Source organism: Carassius auratus, unplaced genomic scaffold (assembly GCF_003368295.1).
Source record: "Carassius auratus strain Wakin unplaced genomic scaffold, ASM336829v1 scaf_tig00020109, whole genome shotgun sequence".
NCBI lineage: Eukaryota > Metazoa > Chordata > Actinopteri > Cypriniformes > Cyprinidae > Carassius > Carassius auratus.
The window spans coordinates 106363-128146 of record NW_020525006.1 but is presented as its reverse complement, the minus strand read 5'-3'; the positions used below and the strand labels follow the sequence as shown (position 1 = coordinate 128146).

The following is a 21784-nucleotide window of genomic DNA, read 5'->3' as shown; positions in this document are numbered from 1 at the left end:
GCTAATATAACACAATTTCTGTTTTGCACTTAATTACATTTTTAGCTCTACCGAGAGCCATAGCAAAGTATAGCAATATTCTTGATATTACAATAATAATCTTTAATTTCTGCAACATGATTTAATATGTAAAGAAATAACATTTTAATTCACATATGATTGTATGCTGTCCTTTCACAATAAACATTAGCCTGATATTAACTGATATCTCATCAATATACAACATGGTACACAGTGCATAAAAAGTAAACCACTATAGTCAGTTGAAACAGTAAAAACTGTTAATTGTCCATTGCAAAGCATGGTGGTAGAGCTACACACTGAAAATTTCACAAGATAAATTGATGAAAATCTTTTTAAAAATATGACATCTGTTTAGATTCTAGCAAAATATTGATCACTTTTTTGTGGTGAAAATTACAGTCATTAAGTATTCTGGAAATTAAAACTGAGCACTCACATTGCAGGTGCCATAAAGAAATAAAATAAAAAATGCTGTGTACAAATTTACTACAGTAGTCCTAACATTCAACTCTCCATCACCACCTGCTGGTCGTCACAGATATTGCAAGTACGTTTTACAAATATAATACAGAAAATCTCGTACATTCTGTGGAACTGGAGAGTATTCACTCAAAACGTTTTTTTTTTCAGTGATAAATTACATTCAAAATGTCCTAGACTTTAAGTTTTTTTTTTTACAATAAATCCCCTGCATACTCTGGCAGTGTACATAATCTTTCACTAATAAAGGGATTGTGCTTTGAAACAATTAGTAATGATCACATCAGAGCAGCCAGCTGCAAAACCTCAACACTTCTGAACATTTGAAACCATATTTTGTAAAAATATGTCATCCCAAAGCATGGCTTTTAAATTAGTATCTAAATTAGTTTAGCTCTGTGGAAAGGGGGGCAAAATTAAGTGAAAATTTCCAGACTACCGATCTAACTCTTCAAACAATAAACATGGTAAATAAAACTGGCAGAATGTAGAATATCCCCCAAATCATCTTCATTTTAATTAAAAGTCTAGGAGTAAAAGGTAAGAAGAAAAAAGAAAAACTGTGTTTCACAGCAGTATGGCACATAATTTAAATCCACTGAGGTTTTAGAATTCTCAACCCCGCTTGTAAACATTCTACGATTTTGTACAGTCCACACAAAAACGGTTTAAAATGTACCACATATCCATGGCCTCTGCGGTACTGGAATAACACCACAACATCAAACACAATATCAAAGAAGTGGCAGTAAACAAAACACATTTACCGTAGAAGCCCATCACAGAGGCTTCTAAAAATAGAATCTCCAGATCAGACATAACCTAAATTAGACTGTCAAATGCTAACTGGACATTTCAAAGGAAATAACAAAATATTCATAATGCACATTATAGACATTCTTCATTCTATTACAGATGTTTTCATAAATATTAAGATCTAAACAAATAAAATATCTAAGGCCCCTTCAAAAATTGAAGTGTCCTCATGATTATGGAGTAAGATTGGCACTTTTCATTTTGTTTGGTCAGAGTGCGATACCTAAAGAATGCTAAAAAAAGTTCCAGAGCAAGTCAAGTATAAATCTCATTCATCTTGTGGCTGGTGGTGTGGCATTAGTGAGCCTTTACAGCAGTGTTAGTCTATGGAGAACAGGTCCAGGATCGAGGCTTTAGCAAGTCTATGAAAGAAGGCTGAGGAAACAAAAGAACCCACAAATATATGAATAAATTCACACAATGTATTCACAGATGAACCCACCAGGCACCAAAACGTTGTTTACCTCTTGAATGGGGCAGAAGCGCTGTGCGTACCACTCCTGAGAGTACAGGCAGATGAGAACCCCCTGTCCCAGGAACAGCGCTGTCCACATGATCACGTTCCAGATCGGCCCTTTTCTCCGGTCGTTAAGAACGAAGTTAAACACCACTAAGAGAAACACGAGTGGATCAGAGATTTTCATATTCAGGCTCATGTTCATTGGTCAGAGTCATTCTAACCGAAGCTTAAACCAACTTTTAGGTGGCTATCTGGCATCCCAGCCTGCCTAAGCTGGTTAAATTGGTCTGTTTGGATGGTTTTTGGTAGATGGTTTGGTTTCTTGGTCAGCTGTAAAGACTGTCTGTTTTTTTCAGCAGGGATATTTGACATGCTCTTGTAGTAAATGAGGTTCTTACTTCCAAAGCACATGAAGAGGCAGAACAAGACAGGGTAGAAGAAGCCAAAGCAGATGGCCAGAACATACTCGTGCACCACAGCAGACACGGTAAAAACAACCAACATGGCCGCCGCACGGAATCGCTTCTGTGTCATCTGTAGACATGAATGATCACACTCGGTTTAGCTAGCTTGAGTCAGTTCAAATAAACCAAAGAGAGTTTAATAAAATACAGTACAACACAAGGCCATCGTCAAGATCCAATCTGAAACACTGTGTACACCAATGCATTTCTGTGACTTTTTCAGTCATTTGTAATTTCTTGATGATTTCTTTAAAGAGTGAACTCAAAGTGCAGATTCTATATATAGCTGATTAAATATAATTAAATAAAAATAAAGACATATACAAAAGTAAATTATAATGTGAAAATGATCATAAAAATATAATAATTACAATTGGTCAATAATGAAAGAATAATGTATTTTAGAATAACTAGAGTCTTATAAAGAATAACTAGAATCTTTTATATTGTATTCTGTAACATTTTCAACTTATGACTTACCCACAGGAAGTCCCTGTAGACATAGTAATACAGCCAATCATGCACTACAACATTCCATGTGCGGTAATAGTTAGCAAATGAAGTGGAGTTCCACCAGTCCTAGAGAAAAAGCATTCATTTTTCAACTAATAATTGTATAATGGCATCATCTGCTTTACAAAAAGCATATCTGGTCATGTGGAAGATATAACCCTTAGAAAACCTTACCTTATAAAACATTCTGTCTCCAAATCGTAGCATTTCAGCAAACGCATTAAGCCAGCAATGCAGAAAGGCAAAGAATGCCAAGAATAGCACCAGCACTCCTACAGATACAGAACACCACCATTACACAGACTGCATTCATTTTTATACTTTTCATTACTACATCTGTGACCCTTAGCAGTGTGTACTAATCTAAAGATGTGCTATATGTAAATATGGCTGTCCTGTTGACATTCTACCTGGCAGTATAGAGTTGAAGACACACAACACCATGGCCCTCAGATCAAAGAGCTGCATACTGATACTGTGGAACTGAGGGATACACAGCCGCACAAATATGTAATACGCATAAAACAAACACCCGAGCACCTGGAACGACACAGAAAAAGAAACACTCAAGATTTCAACATCACATTTACCAAGTCTTAAAATAAAAACTTTAAAACCTTTTTTAAATCACAACTTAAAACATGTAATCTCTGAAAGAGCCCACCTGAGAAAATTGTATAGCCACATAACCCCATCGAATACATGGATTTCTACAAGGACAAGGTAACATGAGTGGAATCAAAACTGAATTAAAAAAAAAATTATATATACATTTAATTGTATTTATTACTTTTTATATATATATATATATATATATATATATTGCATATTTACATATATTACATATATTTTACACACACACACACACACATACATACATACATACATATACATATACATATACATATATATATATATATATATATTCATATACCGTATTTTCCGGACTATAAGTCACACTTTTTTTCATCGTTTGGCTGGTCCTGCGACTTATAGTCAGGTGCGACTTATTTATCAAAATTAATTTGACATGAACCGAGAGAAATTAACCAAGAGAAAACATTACCGTCTACAGCCGCGAGAGGGCGCTCTATGCTGCTCAGTGCTCCTGTAGTCTACACTGAAAACATAGAGCGCCCTCTCGTGGCTGTAGATGGTAATGTTTTCTCTTGCTTCTTGGTTCTAAATAAATTTGACTTATAGTCCAGTGTGACATATGTTTTTTTTCCTCATCATGACGTATTTTTGGACTGATGCGACTTATACTCAGGTGCGACTTATAGTCCAAAAAATACGGTAAATAAAATGTAAAACAAATTTTAGTGAGTCTTACCGTGGATAATTGTCTCTGTATATTAGGGTGGGTGCAAAGAGAAAATAAATGTACTGAGTGAACTGAGGTACCGCTAACGAATCTGAAAAAGAAGAAAAAAAAAAAATTATCAGTTTATTTTTGTGACGTTACTAACATTTAAGTAAGGATCTTACTTGTTTTGCTTCGTTCTAAGGATCGCACTCTTGGCACATTTTCCCTGATGAAAGAGTGAGCCTTCATTATCAGTCGCACCTGTTTCAAACAGAACCAATAGCAACAACTAGATTCAGCAGTGAATCTCAAATAAGCCAATAATCAACAGAGTGATATGAAAAATCCTGTTGCTATAGTTACTGAGTACCTGTTCCAGAATAAGTATGAAGCATGAAGCAGGGGGGAGGCCGTTCTTCAGCACCACATATGTGGGAAGGAAACCCAAACACAGGCCCTGGTACAACAGCAAGAGAGAACCGGCCAGCACTGTCCATAAGCCCCGATGGTTTGACGTGGGGTAAACGCTGGCCCAGAAACTCAGCAGTACATATGGAACCACAAGAGTGGACAGGAACATACACATCCACGTGACAACCACTAGGGGGAACTGGCCAAACGCGTACACCAACAGATCAAACTCAAGCACAAGTCTAGAGAGAGCAAGAAAGACTTCAGTAGCTTACACAGTTGAGACATCTCCTTTTATTGTCTCGCTTTACTTCAAGGAAGACTTCTCATTCATTTAGGAGACCTTGCAAACATTGTACTTGTGAAGACAGAATAGATCTCTTTGTATTTTGGAAAAAACAAAACCATAAATACATGAAACTGCTGGCAAAAAAGACGCTTTTAAAAACAGATTCTAAAAATGTCGATGAACTGTGAAGGCTCTAACCTGCCCTCATCGATGAAGTCCACCACGAGTGTACTGAAGATGAAGAGAATGAGGAGGGCGATGAACATGTGATAGATGGTGCGAATGTGGTTCACCTCAAAGAGATCACTGCAGAAAAACAGTGTAATAAGCACTATTACTTTACAGATAACCAACTGTCTCTCACCTTCCAGATTAAACATTATATCAGTGAAAAAACAGCTAAATGATTTTTATATTCCATAAACTGTGCTGCAACAAACGTCAGCGTATCAAAATGAAGCCATCTCTCATCTACCGCTGACCACAGACAGAAAAAAATCTTTTACACATATCAGCACAGGTTTCAGCAAGAATGCCCATGACTTACTCTAACAGGGATCGACGAATCACGAATTGCTTGCTTTGGACTTGGGGAGGTTGCGTAAGCCTACAGGAGCAGAGAAGATAAAAAAGGGTTACACAACAGGAGAAAAAGAAAAAGGAAAAAATGAATATGAGATAAAAGGACTACAGTGAGATAATGGTATGCTAGTCATGTGCCAAGATCAGGCAATGTGAAAGAAATCACACATTGAATACAAACAGATTTGAATGACAGAAAAGAGAAGAGAATGACGTGAACTAGCCAGCTATGGCACTCACTGCAATCTGGTTTGTGTGTGCTTTCTGTACCTGAGTTTGTTTTTCTCCTTTTCTGAGAGAGGAAAGACTGTGCTCACATGGGACGAACCCAGACTGGCAGACTCCTCTATCAGACTGTCCATGAATTCATTGACTTGGGTGTCAAACTGCCTCATCAGGTCTGCCTTCAAATGCTGAAGAATAAAAAAACAGGACACAGGTTAGCAGTGTCTAATGTTTCCAGAAGGTCTTATGAAGCTCAACACATCATATCCACAAGATAACAGCAATTCAGTCGGAGAATCAGGTCTCCTGTCATGGTCGTGCTGTTTTGACTGCAGCTGCTCTTAATAGAGACTAATGAAGATAATGTGTGTCAAAGAAACTTTTAGGGATATTAAATTTGTTTGCAAACTGAACTGAAACTGAACTGATGACAATACACTGGAGGTCTGTAATTCAAATAAATTCTAAAGTTCAATCATATGACTATTGACTACAAAATGTATAGAAGATGCGTTACAAACAAGGACACCATATTTTCCCAAACCTCACTGCCATTGGCTGCAACCACATCCTTCCCCATTCTATCTATACTTCCTGTAACGTTTACAAGCACCTACATCAAGCAGAGCATAACTATATATAGCACGAAACAATATTTGAGCCATAAAAAGTAAAAAAACAAAAAACAAATACACAATAAGTTTTACATTTTGCAATAAAAAATACACACAATAATATTTTAATCTATTGTCATGTGGCCAGCAAATCATAGAAAGGAAACATTCTCACAAAGGATCTGTAGAAACAATGTGTCAAAATCAGTTATTCAAAAAATAATTCAATATTTTACATGAGTATAAAATGTTTTTAATTGAAATGCTAACCTTATAATATTATTATCATTATATATACTGTGAATATACTGTGAACATTATATATCATTATATATACTGGTATATATATGTGTGTGTGTGTGTGTGTGTGTGTGTGTGTGTGTGTGTGTGTGTGTGTGTGTGTGTGTGATTAAAATGAGAAGTAATAAGATGTGATCACACACATGCATTCAAGGGGTATTACATTGCAAGATTACCTAGCATGTGCTGTAAAACACATTTAACAAACCCACTAACAGAAAGCAAATATTTAAAAAACTAAATAGAGACTGTGCTTGTGCAAAACCATATGTCTACTAAAAAGGTTGATGAACAAGAACACAGACGAACAAACATTCAGAGCTGCTACACTAAACAAAAGCTCTATCAGTTTTACACAGATCAAAATCACAGTCCTAAGCATAGTATTTAAGACACTCAAAGGATTTAATCAAACCAAAGGTCACACTTGAACATTTAGGATCTGTAAGTCTGTGACGTAATGTGTGATAATACAGATAATCTGTGATAATACCGATCGTCTGCTATTATACAGTGATAAAGAACGAGAATTGCACACACATGACACTTGTTTTATTATCTGACTTTAAGTCAAGAAAAAGAACTGAAAGCCTCTGAGCCATCCTACCTCAGCTTTCTTCTTCAGCTGTAGTTTTGCACTGATAATGTGCTCCACTTCCACTGTTCCTGAAAGGAGACATCAATACAGTTCCCTCATGAATGCTTTACTTTACACAGATGGACACAGGTCATTCGGTGGCACTTGTGGTTACAGTATCCTGGTTACCATACCACTAATCTTTAACTATTCCAACATAATGCAAACAGAATACCTGCATCCGTTTAAGTGCAAACAGATGAGACAGCGATTCATATAACACTTTCAAAAAGACATTAACATACATAAGGACATCACAGAGCCGCTCTAAAAAGAACTGAAAACTAATTTTATATTGATAAAATGCACCAAGAATCCCTCAAAAAAAGTCACCACCTGTATACATAAAAAACAGCACACAGACGAAGGCAGATGAATAGAGTTCCACAGAACAATGTTTAATAATGCATCAAAAAGGAGCAGGCAGACAGGCATTAGCAAACACATAAACATAACTGTGAATGGACAAAGAGCGACTGTGTGGGTGTAAATACATATATATATATATATATATATATATATACATATACATATATATATATATATATATATATATATATATATATATATATATATATATATATATATATATATATATATATATATATATATATATCCCTATTTCATCTTCGTATTTTTAAAGACTGAAAAAGAGACATTTTCATTTAGGAAAAATAGACTTTACATTAGTGTAGATGGATACATATGTCAAAGGCAAAGCCCATAGCCAAGGAATGGACTAGACTTAAATATATTTCAATTCATGAAAAGTTTAAAATGCAGAGGAATGCAATATTTTCATTTCAGTCTATGGGAGATAATTCTAAGAGGTAATGAATTAATAGTAAGTGTACAACCTGATGACACTACACTAGTGTATCCCACTGAAATGCCTAAAATATGAAATATAATTAAAAAAAAACACTAATACTAACTCAAACGTTACACTGTGAAGCACCTTATGAAATGAATCTGAATCTATTTGACAGTGGGGTTACACAATGAAGCACTACTCTTGCATTTTCAGTGTCATGTCAGAGTTAATGGGAATGACTGCATCGCTGATAACAGCACTGGGCAGGACATGGCAATTTCTCAATCAGGTCACTCGGCAAATCACATGGCAGTCTATTCATCCCAGAACTTAGCTTGATGGTTTCACTAACGTAACATGAATGTGTCATAGCCGCTGTTTCCTTATTCTTCTTTAATGCATATATGATTACACAGCTCAATTACGACCTCAATACAAAAAAGGTTATTATTACAAAGTAAAAACCCTTTACTTTAAGGAAAACTATCATTTAATTAATAATATACCTATTCCCTACCACATAAAATCAATTATATTTTTTTTCAGCACTGAAAACTCCTCAACAGACCAGGAAAAGAGAAAAAAAACAATCTCTTGTTGAGCCTGCAAATGAATAATAACAAAGGTATGTACTCTTTTGTATGCCAGTGTCATACAAATGATAAGTTGTACAAGTTGTAACGGAAAGTAAATCGTAAGGACACTGAGTGAAACATGTTGCAACTGATTACAATGGGTGAGAGTTGAATGACCTACATTAGACCTAAGAAAAGAGGAACTCTGTCTATTCACTTGAATCTTAATGTGACTGTTTTGCCTCCATCTTATTTGAATACTTTGCGCTTTTATTTGTGATTCAGTGATTCAGTCTCACCATTACTGGGGCAGGGCACCTCTCCTCCTGTGGCTCTTTCAGCACCTGTGCCATCCTGATCTGAGGATGGAACTGCCTTATGAGACCCCTTGCGACTGCGTGGGCCGCCAGCACCCTCATTCACCATCCTGTGGCTGAAACCCCAACACCAAGAGCAAATGTCATTCGTATTCATTCGAGGAAAACTGAATTCATGTGATATAAAGTACATAATTCTAAGAATGTCTAATCTTGATTGCATTTTAATTGAAATTTTAAAAATTTGTCATTCTGACTAGTCATTAAATTTTACAAAGACAAAAACTGTAATTAGTGAGAAGATTTTTAATAGCAACTAAGAAACAAGTAGGATTATCTAAGGAAGTTCACTTCTTTATGATACTGACTGGTATCAAAACAACCTGAAGACAGAATTAGAAGCAGATGATATCTGAACCAAAATAAAAATAAAAAAACAAAAATGTACTACGTGTCAGTAAAAAAGGAATAGTTCCTTGTCATAGAAGAGTTACTAGTAGCAAAGAGACAAGTACCGTACGTGACAATTTTATACTAGTCACGATTTAATTAATTAGCTACTAGAAATAAGTAGCGTTACTAGATAGTTAGATAAAAAGACCCTATAGTTAGTTAAACTAATAAACGTAAAATGGCTTGCCTTACAAATTCAAACGACTCAAGCTTTAAACCTAAAACGGAGTTATAGCTACATTACACTAAATTAGCCAACAGTGTTGATGCTGAGCCGTTGTTTTGAGAGGTTTCATCTTTTCGTCTGTATTTAGAACTAGCATTTAACTGACAGTAAATACGCACGACACTCGGTTATTGTACACAAAAGACGTTCATTTACCATAAAATATTTTGCAGGTTCTGTTGAAGAATGACAAAAACAACGTTTAGATCACTTACTTCTGCGTCTTCCTAAAAACACACGACCGTAATAATCAATTCAGCTTTGTGCAGACAAACTCGGTGAATGTTGACACTGGCGACGCCGCGTGATTGAACGATATTAATGTGACTGAACGAGAACAGTGTGACTGACAGCAAGCAGCATCAGGCCTTTCGAAAATCAAATCGAAGTCCCTTTTTGAGAAATCACCCGAAACAACAGGCGCTTGTTCTACCGGGGCGGAGACTGCTTCGAAACGCCGTCTGATTGGACGAGCTGCTTCGACCGTAACTGTACAGCAACAGTATCAATTCCTTACAGCGTTTCCTAGTTTATGTAATGTCTGGTTATCTTACTCTTCCCGGAGATGCAATGTGTTGAATAAATATATGAATCTCAAAACCTTTAAAGAAATGCCTTTTTAAGGTTTTTATTATTTAATGTCAGTTAAAAAAATTAAGACACAGTGTAAAGGTTTAATAAAAACACTTTATTTTGAAACAAATTACCAAAACTTTGCATAAATAAATCATTATCATAAATACTCACAACAAACTAAGACAAGTCTAAATAAACTTACTACACACACACACACACACACACACACACGCACACACAGTTATTGCACCACTATTGCAGTCTACCGCAGATCAAAAAAAAATATATAAACCCAGAGAACATATTCAGTTACGTTGAAAATCATGCAGTACCCTACATTATAATATAATACTAAGTCTAACTGAACAGAATTTCCTGGTAACAATACATTTCTACCATGTGCTCTGTGAAAAAGCACAAATGTCCAAGGATGATGCCTGCATCTCCTTCTCCTCCAAAAGAACATCTCTTATGAGATTTTGAATGTCTCCTCTGTGAAGCTCTGAATTCCCCAGAACCCTCACCTGTGCTGTTACCTGCAAAGATAAAGCAGGGGAAATAATTTTGGGTGACCTACTGTTATAGAATAGTACTATACCTTACATGGTTTGGTTGTTTGCCAATTTTGGAAAAGTTTTTGTCAAGTGTCTTGCACTAATCACATGACCTAAGATTACTTCTACCATGTTTTGAAATGATGACATGGGATGGAAGGATTTCTTCATTGGAGTCTCCCCGTAAGCGTAACATCATCTCAGCAGTATTCTTGTGTTTAGAAGTGGGGCTGTGCTTTATAGGACAGGTCAGGCTGATGCTTTGTGTGGCAGAGTTGCTGTGTAACCCTAGGAATCGTAGTTGGATACATTAAGATCCCCCAAAAAATAAAAAATAATAATAATACACCATACCTTCTCTTTTCTTTACATTTTTAATTCATAACTTGCTAACTTAATATATTTGAGGTCTAAATTTTATTTGAAATCCCATATTTTCAGTGTTTCATTGTGACCATTTGAAAACTGCCTGCCAGGGCACTGCAGGTCAGTCTGACTGTAATAAGATCTGTATCTACACTGTACCTACCTGGTTCAGGAACAGGGCAAAGATAAGCAGAGCTATATAAATTACTATCACACCTGCAGTTTCAGTACACACCTTCCTTCCAGATGGACCCTGTAGAGCGAAACAAGACTGTTTGATCTATGCTTTTGTTCTAAAGCAGATAAAGCTGGTTAGTGAGATTACAAAGAGACGTACAGGTGAACCAGGGAATCCTTTGCCACCAAAAGGTCCACTAGCACCAGCTTTGCTCTGCAACAAACAATATATTTATAAATAAATAAAAAAGATAAAAGTAAATATGTCCACAATTTACTGCATACACTTATTTACCTGTATACCTTTTGGCCCAGGCCATCCCTCGTACCCCGGAGCACCTTGCTTTCCCAGCAAGATGAAGCAAAACATTTGTAACTAGTGAAAAAAAGCAACTGTTTGTTTTGGGAGGTTTTTTATGTGCTTTCTATGTTTCTTTTGAACTTACCTTTTCTCCTGGTGGTCCAATGGGACCTTGCAATCCTCGAATACCAACATGGCCCAGTAAATTGCATTACTATATTTTATTTTAGTAAGTAAAAGGCGTTTTAGAAATATCAGCCATAGAAATATCAGCTACTGCACCAGATTGCATATTTTTGCTCAGTTTTGGGACTCTGGGGAGTTTTTTCCCCTTCTCGAGTATGAGCTCCATATTCTCTTGAATCATACTACATGAGCAAATTCAATATGATACAAAAGTTCAAATTAGATTTTATCTTACTATTGTTTCATACATGCTTTATAGAGTTAATAAAAAATAAATAAATAAACACCTTGTCTATAGTCATTGGATACAGTGGTACCTTTGGTCCTTTTTGTCCGACACCTCCCTTTTCAAGTTTCAACCAAAACAATAACATAAAAAAAAAATCAAATTCCTATGGATTGTAGGAGGCAAAACAATGACTCTTATTTAATAACCTTTGGTCCCTTCAGCCTGATGGGCCCTGGTTTCCCTTTAGGACCTTCAGAGCCCTGTGATGGAGAGGCTGGTATAATGCCTGTAGTAGGAACCATTTATTTTAGAGTCAGAGTGGAAATTACTTTTGGTCCAGGTAGTCCTTGACTCCCTTGCAAACCCAGTGTTCCTGTGGCACCCTGTGTATTTGAAACCATGCCACAAATCATGACGATAATATATAACTAACATGCTTTATAATAAATCATTCAAATAGTCTGCATAAAACAGTCATACTTACAGCACTACCTGCAAGACCTGGTCACCCCGGAGGTCCCCGGAAACCAATGTCTCCCTGAAAGTTGTGCAATAGGATATTAAATGCACACTTTTTATGCTAAATCTGCCATTTGCCAATTATTTCTACTCTACTTGGGCCAGAAATCCCAGTAATGCCCCAAAACACCCTAGTAACCAAATGGCTACCATTCAGAACACTTTAGAAACTGCATAGGAACCACCCACAACAATAAGCAGTGAGTTTTGCATTGGATAGGACCACAGAAAAATGTGATTAGTGAATAAGGTCAAGCTACTCACTCGGTCGCCATCAGTGACTATAACCTCCAGCAGGCCATATGTACCACTACGACCCTTTATTGGACTTAGTGTAAAAGACAATCATGTTCGGCACAATCATATAATAGTCAGAAGGGTTTAGACGAGGGATACTTGCCAGCTTTCCAGGGAGACCGGGATTATCGTGCTTTCCTTTTGGACCTTGAGGTCCCTAGATAATAACAATAAATCATATGCATGAATGTTTTATTTGTTTGTATTGGGAAAATATGAAAAAATTGCAGTAAAGTTGTTGATTATCAATTCAATAAGTTTAAAAACTGCATGAACCGACTGGTTCAAACACCTTTACTTCCTCTCCTTCCAGGAGAACTGCTCATTCCCTTAGTGAAAGAATCACAAAAGCACTTGTTCTGGGTGGGCTTGTTGTAATGTTTTGTTGTCCAAAATCAACTGTGTGTTTGGTGCAGACACTGAAATATACTAATTAATAATATGTTCTAGTCATAAAACATGCAGTAATTGATGACCAGATTCAATTATACTTCTGGAAAATATTGAGCCACTGACTTGAGCAAACTATGACATTTTTAACAGCTAAATATACCACAAGATGGAGAGTTACATAACTAAGAGACTGAAGAGTTTGGAAATCCAGGAAAGGAAAATAAAACTCACTTTTTCCAACGGGACCTTGGATTCCTGGTGCACCACTCCTTCCCTGTAAACCCTGTTCAGACATCATATTTAATCAGTTGTTTTGTCCATGTCAGTACTAACATTGATTAACAAAGCATTAAAAATAAGAGAAGGTCTTACCCGGGGACCCTGAGGTCCTCTATCTTCATCTGTTCCATGTGGCCCAACACAAATTGCTCTTAATGGCTAGTGAAGAAAATCAAACTAATGAAGTAAACTAACAGGACATTCTAACAGTGTATGTGCGGCTCTTACAGATGCTCCGTGAGTGTCGTCCTGTCCTCTACTCCCTGAAACACCCTGAAGTCCCTAAATGATGATAAACATCATGAACATGATGGATGCTAATCCACCTTCGTCAATGCTAATCAATGCTATGCTGTTTGTTGTGACATTCAGTGTTACTGTATTTGGCTAATCATTAGCGAACTCCATTTACCTTTTGACCTTTAAATCCGGTTCCTCCAGGGACTCCTGGTCTACCCTGTCCCATTAAAAAAAAAGCAAGTAACCTGATATACAAGGTTAATAAGACCTTGTGTGTGAATCAGATTTTCTTTTGTAACCAAAATAATTCTGACCAAAGGAACAAGGAAATAATGATCAAACCTTACTAAATAATGACAGTCATTGCATGAATTGTTTAATATTTGCATTTAAAAGTTAATGAGTTGATGTTCAAGACCTGATTCTCCTGATCTTCCCATCTCACCCTATAAAATATATATTTGGTTTTTCTATTTTGGCCAAAGGCATATAGGGATCTGTTTTCTTATCCTTAATTTTTCTTAATAATTTTACATTTTCTGTCTGGAGGACTATAGGCCCCAGAACTGTGGTAATGAAAAATTAAATTAAAAAAAATAACGTTTGTGGAAATGTATTGTTGCCACAGTGGTCTGTGAATACCATGTTAATTTGTTTGTAGTGCCACCTACTGGTCAAACGCAAAAGTGGGTTTAGGTAATAGCTATAGGTGAACTAAACCTCAGCAGTTCAGTCAGTGTACTGTTTGAGTACATGAATTACTCGGGGATATTGGTTTGTTTGAACTCAGAGGGAGTGTCAGCCACATTAAACAAGTTAACAGCTTAATACATGATGTAAAGAAAAAGTTAAAAATTATAGTCCACAGCACCTGTGGTCCAGGAACACCAGGAATACCGATAATACCATCAGGCCTTTCTTATCCCTGTAATATATATTGGCATATGACTATTTGATCAAATAAATGCAGCCTTGGTGAGCATAAGAGACTCGCAATATGAATATCAGTTTGAAATATCAGTCTCAAATTTTTGAATGGCATTGTACTGTATATATAGATAGACAAAATAACTGCATCATAAAGAAATAATACACAGTCAGAAGAATGATGTTACTCACATTATATCCCACTACCCCTGCTAGGCCCTTATGTCCCTTTTTCCCTAAAGAAACAGTGAGTTGGCTGGTCAGTGATTTTATCATCTAGTGAAGGTCTGGAGAGCAAGAGCAACATCTTACCATCTCTCCTTTCCTTCCTTTGGTTCCCCGAGGCCCAAGTTCCCCAAGATCACCCTGAACACGTCAGATACAGAGTTTTTAAATGTGAATAATAGATTATGGAGTGTGAGAGAATCAATCATTTGATTTGATTTATGGCTGATATGTCAAATAAACACACTGTGTGGACAGCTTCTGTTTTGATCTTGGATATTTAGATTACGTTATGCAATGGCTAGGCCCAAATGGAATTTCCAGACTTCTGCAGAACATATTCAAATGTTATAAAATGCCAAAAGTCAAAATAGTTGGCAAGAAATGGTCAGAGGAATTTCAGAATTAAATGCATGGTGGAAGTTCCAGTTCTGTGGAACACTTTTGTAAGCACAGATTTAATGAGGGCCTAATTATGGCATTATCCATAGAAAAACCCTGGTAATTCTTATCTACTCACCAGTCTTTATTTTAATTAAAAAAAGAACCTTAAATAAAACATTCAACCTGAACTAAAATTGATTTAGAAAATGATATCCAAAAGTGTTTTCTTTATGTTGTTGTTGTATTTCCTGTTGAAAATTATTTTCTTTTAAATTAGCCAGTGTTTAGTTTACATCAAAATCAAGAAACATGGTTTGCTACTCATTATCAGTGGCAGGTTGTATTATGAGAAGATGGGATGTGTACGATTTATAAAACTGGTTAAATAATTATTTCAGTTACATAAAAAAAGCTTAGAAATGAGGAGGCAGCCAACAGAAGTTCATATGAATGCCATCTTTGATCACACTTCTCCCTTGACGCCACAGATTAAACTGATTTTATGATTTGAATGGCAACAAGCCTGCATGAGTCAAACATAGTATGTCTTTGCTTTTGAATCAGGGGAAGTCTGAACAGTGTGACTCTTGTTGACTTCATGCTCGTTGATGCTTGTTGACCCACTGAGCTTGTCAAATTCTTTTAAACCTGTCTCATGTCTCCACGTGGTTTGATCACACTTTTATGAAACTACAAGCCATGTTTTTCTATGTAACAGTGACCTAGCATTTTTCTGCTCCCAGAGATGATTGTTTGATGAAGAGAGGAAACAGAAATACATACAAGTAATCCTGGCTTTCCCTTTTGCCCCTGTTTGTCTGGAACTCCAGGGGGGCCCTGAAAATAGATAAATAAACTGTAAACTATACATAGACTGTTCGGTTCCATTGTCACTGACATTGACAGTGTGTGGAAATGACATGGACAAAGAAATGGAGATGATATGTCAAATAATATATATAATACTTACGGGTGGTCCAGGGTCTCCACGTGGTACCAAAGCTCCTGGTAATCCCTTCACTCGCTAAAAAAAAAAAAATAAAAAATAAAAAATATTTTAAATCTGCAGGGTACTGATGCAACTCAGATAAAACTCTTATTAGGGGTCAAATAGACCAACTCATGGGCCACAATGACACTAGTTTTTGTATAATTTATTTTTCTGTAAGCAAAATGAAACATCTAAATTAGAACCATACAGTGTTTTCTAGGACAGTAAGGATGTAGGCAGCATTTCAATTGCAACGATTCACAGAATCAGCTATTTACTTTTTTGTTTTATAGAATAAATGGTAGAACAGATAATTAATGGTTAATACATACTTTGTCTCTATCTATCTATCTATCTATCTATCTATCTATCTATCTATCTATCTATCTATCTATCTATCTATCTATCTATCTATCTATCTATCTATCTATCTATCTATCTATCTATCTATCTATCTATCTATCTATCTATCTGACAACAGTTATGTACCGTCCCTCTGTAACCACAGGGAGGCGCAGGTGTTCAGCTAATGTTGCTTCACTGCCGCTCAATCTCTCTTTTCCATGTCAGTAGTGTAAGTTAACAGTAATGTAATGTAACATTGCTTAAGCATTTTAGAATTTGCATAACAAAGATCCATGAAATAAACAGGTTGACAGTTTAATGTACAAGAAATGCAGTAAATACACCAAAATTGTTAAAAAAAGGTACTTGGTGTCAGTACTGCCCCACCCCCACCCCCTCTCTCTCTAGCACTGGTATTATTCAATAATTCCTGTAATCCTGTTCCTCTTTTCAGGATGATATTTCTCTCTCAGTGTCATACAGCGACTCGGTTCTTGTTCATAAGCTCCATTCACTGAAGGTAAATGACCCTCCTTCTCCTCTTCTCCACACTTAATTGAATAATGCCTCCGCAAACTCAATTTCCTATAAAGGCTAGCAATGGGCCTGAGATGACCATGTGGGTGAGAATCGCAGTATTAGAAAACAGAGAAGAGGATTTTTCTTCAAAACGACCATCTAGCTATATTAATATGCTGTATTCAAGGTTAATATATGAATGAATTCTTTATATCTGTAATGATTTTCTTTAACCTTCAATGAAACACTGCAACACAGAAGTTGTCAATATATTAGTATACCTGGCAGAGAGTTATAAACACCATTGGCAATTTCAATAGATGATAAAGCCTTTCATTTTCAGTAACAAACATCAATACAAAGAAAATGGAATAGTAATACATTATTAGAGAGATAAGTGAGTTTATTACCCTTGGTGCAGTGCGTATTAAACCTCCTTCTCTGTTTCCATGCACCTGATTGGCTGAGTAAACAAGAGTCCCAAATTAGACATTATTTTCATATTATACATCTGCATTTCTTAGGGCTTAAGAGAGAAGCCTTGTCTGTTTTTACCTTCCCCTGTAAGAAATGATTGCCCTAAAATAGCAAAAAAAAAAAAAAAAAAAAAAAACTAAACAATTATCATAAATTATAATTCAATTCAATATTTTGCTCACAGCTCACATTTTGTGGAATATACTATGCAAATAGCTTACATAGAAATTAATTTTGGGTAGGATAAAATACTATGGAATTTCAAAACACTTAAAAAGATTAATTCAGATTTTTGACTTCCAGTGGGTCTCTGTTGTTGTATTTGGCAGTGGTAGGACGAACTGGACTGGCAGCAATATCTCCTGAATAACAATCATCAGTCTCTGATTCTTCAATCACGGGGGCGTTTGCTCACTTCTATAACTGAAATCATCCTGTCTAATTTGTGGAGTCGCAATCTGTATCTTTAATCTGTTCTTGTTCTCTCTCTCTCTCTCTCTCTCTCTCAGTGCAGTACTAGCTTCTTGTCTTTCAGCATTGGGACTTCCAGGATGATGAAAAGGCATTTGCTGAGCAACTTCTTTGGCTTGCTTTTCCATCAGTGTCGTGGGTCGACTAGTCGCTGTGATTTCTTTATTCTTCTCCTCTGACTTTATTGACTGAGGCGCTGCCGGTGCTGGTTTCCATGGTAACGCTGGTCAGGTTTCGAGGTGAACCACTTGGCTCTGTGATTGAATCCTTAACAGTTTTTGTCCGTGACGTGTCATAGACTCTATCTAAAATATCAGTTCGATATACATTTGATATGTCCACTGGCTTTCAACGAAATGGTATACAATTCTGTACTGTTCTTCAGAGTTGAGACAGATGACTGTAGTGTCTGAAAGGGCTGCTTTTTGGTCTGACCTTTGACCTCTGATTTGACTTCAGTGCTCATCTTGGAAGACTCTTTAGACTGTGAAATGTAAGTACCTGCTGTACAATCGATATTTCTCAAGCTCATGGTCTGAGGTTCAGGCTTGTGTTCAGGGTCAAGCATGCTTGTGTTCTCTGGAAAAATAAATGGTTGAGTTGTTTTGGTGGGCTGGACCGTGAGAGAGGAAATGAAGGGCTATTTCTTGTATATCCCACCTCCGCCTGCCTTCACTTGGTCAAAACTAGAGGCTTCAGGCCATTCATGTGTCAGACTTCACCTTTTTATTTTGGTCTTTTATATCCACCATGGCAACAGACTCAGAACCAGAGACGGCAACATTTACTCTTTTTGCCACATCTTCTTCCTTGAAATAAGATTGAACAGAAGCAATATTGTTCACAATATCGATGATGTACATAAATCCTAAAATCAACCCATGTTTAATATGTCCCCTTGTATATGTCTGTCTGTTTTTAAAATGAAACTCTAAAAAATTTCCAGACAACAGTGATCAGAATTGATCTGCTCATAAAGTTATTACACTGAGGTTGACTGATTCATTATACATCTCCATAATGGAAAAACACAAAAACATATTTGAAGCAAATATGATGATGTATAAAGACTGCAGTGCATGCAACTACTTGCTTGCTTTATTCTTTGGATACTCCATGATAACATTCATTAACAAACATTAAACATTAACATTAAAAAGATTAGGGTGATATCAGCTAAATTGGGCCACTTTTTGGTAAATCGTTTGGGACAATAATACAATACCATATATGCCTATTCCATGTGTATTTATGATTAATAATGACTGTTTTTGATAATTTTGTGTTGAAATTATGTAATAAAATATAATTATTTAGGCCCTACAGTTTTTGAAACATCAGTTGTGCCAACTTTTTTTGCATGAGCAGTTTAAGGTAAAATGGGCCAGCTGTTCAGGTAAAATGGGCCGTTCAAACTGCAAAGGGAAATAGTAATTTATCATCAATTTTAATTTCAAAACAACTGCTTATACAGCCACATAACATTTAAACTGCATTAAAAAAACATATCCATATGTGCCATTAAAAAAAAAAAAAACATTTTGGGTGCAAACCCACATATTCAAATGTGCAATTAAAAAAGTCAATTTTGGAACAACATAGATCAGTGAACTGATGTCAGTTGTGTGTGTGTGTGTGGGTGTGTATGCGTGTGTGTGTGTGTGAACAATATATTTAGAACAAAATGTGCAAATTACAAAAATTCACATTCAAAATTGATAACTGATAACTGATTTATGTGTGTGTGTGATGAAAGTTTTTTTCAAACACAGTCTTTGCAAATTAAACCATCGTCATCACAGGTACCATTCTCTTCACCACAGCTCTCATGAAACCTCTCATGAATTTTATGTTTGTACACCTTTGGTGTGAGAGCCCTGGGTTCAAATCCACCAATGTGTCCCTGAGCAAGACACTTAACCTCTAGTTGCTCCAGAGGCGTGCGACCTCTGACATATATATATATATATATATATATATATATAGTATATATAGTAATTGTAAGTCGCTTTGGATAAAAGCGTCAGCTAAATGTAAATATATATATAAATTTACACACATGTGTATATGTGTTTGTGAGTGACACAGATGATGGCCCATTTTAGCTGAAACCATGTGGCCCATTTTACCTGAGTGGGTTAAGGTAAATTGGGCCGCCAAGAAAAACATAACTTTTTCAAAAAATATGTTCCTATACCAAACTAACAACATTATTTCTGATTGATGCCATCAAGGCAGATATTATGCATATTTTTTTTATGTGCATGTTTGTTTTTTTATAGATTTATCATCCTATAATCATCCTTTATCATTAACAGATAGGCCTATTAAGGATTTAATATCATTATCAACTATTATATAATTTATTACAGATCATGAGTTCCCACTTACTCCAGTTTAAACTGTAAATAAACAAATAAAGAAATTATTTTGTTGCGTTCGGTTGTTTACCTGGCAGCTATAGCAAAGAGTATGATATTGGCATTTTATTTGTTAGAAGACAGTCTACTGTCCATGTCCAGAAAGGTAAGAAAAACATAATCAAAGTAGTCCATGTGACATCAGACAATCGGTTAGAATTTTTTGTTGTAAAAAATATCACGTATTGGAGACCCGAACCATTTAAAACGATTCAGTTCGATTTGGTGAACTGGTTCAAAAAGATCCGGTTACATTGAATGATTCGTTTGCAAACTGGATATCCAGACTGCTTTGTTTTGAACTCTCTGACAACAGACACGAAAGAGAAGACTGATGAATAAAGTCGTAGTTTTTGCTGGACCACAATGTATTTTTAATGCTTCCAAAAATTCTAACTGACCCTCTGATGTCACATGGACTACTTTGATTATGTTTTTCTTAACTTTCTGGACATGAACAGTATACCGTACACACAGCTTCAATGGAGGGACTGAGAGCTCTCGGACTAAATCTAAAATATCTTAAACTCTGTTCCGAAGACAAACAGAGGTCTCACGGATTTGGAATGACATTCAATGATTTTTCGATGAACTAACCCTTTAAGGAAGACATTTTATACTTTCCCTGATTTTATATCAGTTTAATTATATATTAACCCCTACATTTACCCATCACAGAAACATGTCCAGAACACTAGATGTAGATAAAAACATATTTTACCAATAAAATGTCCTCACTAGTGGATTGTCATATTATTTCATAATAACAAGTAGTTTTTTTATCACTTCCATATAGAAACTTTCATTTTCTTTTGTGAAGCTGCTTTGCAACAATGTGTATTATGAAAAGTGCTATTTAAATAAATGTGAATTGAATTGAATAATAGTCAAAACAAGTACACACACACACACACACACACTCAAATGGGCTTATGCACCCATAAATATGCACATACACATTCAGCAGTGAGTAATTGATTAGTAAAAAAAACACACACCTCTCACTAGAGGCACTTCATCAGTCTAAAATGTAATACCTCTATATAGAAATATATATCATTCAAATTGATTGATTTATTTTATTTTTAAGAATGATTACACAAAGAGACTGTGAAGCATGAAAGTAGCCTGCTTCCACTGCCAGTATCTTAGGGCTTTTGTTGTGATAAAAAGAAAGATTTTGATCATATTGTTGTCCCTTTTGAAAATGTGACATCTCCTGTATACAGACAAATGTTTGACTGATGAATTTATTTGTTTTGACCAATGGCAGATGGTCTGTCTCGCTTCAGCTCCCTCACATATTCTGACCTGATGTAACAGCCAGATTGGTAGCGCTTGGAACAGGTTCAGCATTATATAGCGCTCTTGGCTTCAGAATGCATCACCTGTCAGTATGGTA

The 21784-nt window shown here is 36.0% G+C and overlaps 2 protein-coding genes across 5 annotated transcripts; both read right to left on the bottom strand.

Annotated features, from left to right (window-relative positions):
- Positions 1–106: 106 nt before the first annotated feature.
- soat1 (sterol O-acyltransferase 1) lies at positions 107–9929 on the bottom strand. 2 transcript variants are annotated; one of them, XM_026248980.1, is made up of 16 exons: positions 9722–9926; positions 8810–8943; positions 7092–7150; positions 5616–5758; positions 5311–5370; positions 4962–5069; positions 4434–4716; positions 4246–4324; positions 4091–4172; positions 3422–3467; positions 3168–3297; positions 2932–3029; positions 2725–2823; positions 2179–2314; positions 1785–1930; positions 107–1695 (listed from the first exon to the last, which is right to left on the bottom strand). In XM_026248980.1, the coding sequence occupies exons 2-16, from the start codon at positions 8934–8936 to the stop codon at positions 1645–1647; spliced, it is 1647 nt and encodes a 548-aa protein (XP_026104765.1). In that variant the 5' UTR covers positions 8937–8943; positions 9722–9926; the 3' UTR covers positions 107–1644. The 2 variants fall into 2 exon arrangements, with proteins under 2 accessions (XP_026104765.1, XP_026104766.1); XM_026248981.1 differs by lacking the exon at positions 3422–3467 and having other exon boundaries at positions 4246–4352; positions 9722–9929.
- A 244-nt stretch (positions 9930–10173) lies between these two features.
- LOC113076348 (scavenger receptor class A member 5-like) lies at positions 10174–12036 on the bottom strand. 3 transcript variants are annotated; one of them, XM_026248982.1, is made up of 5 exons: positions 11475–12036; positions 11340–11393; positions 11219–11255; positions 10766–10924; positions 10174–10618 (listed from the first exon to the last, which is right to left on the bottom strand). In XM_026248982.1, the coding sequence occupies exons 1-5, from the start codon at positions 11547–11549 to the stop codon at positions 10440–10442; spliced, it is 504 nt and encodes a 167-aa protein (XP_026104767.1). In that variant the 5' UTR covers positions 11550–12036; the 3' UTR covers positions 10174–10439. The 3 variants fall into 3 exon arrangements, with proteins under 3 accessions (XP_026104767.1, XP_026104768.1, XP_026104769.1); XM_026248983.1 differs by lacking the exon at positions 10766–10924; XM_026248984.1 differs by lacking the exon at positions 10766–10924 and having other exon boundaries at positions 11238–11255.
- Between the last annotated feature and the right edge of the window lie 9748 nt (positions 12037–21784).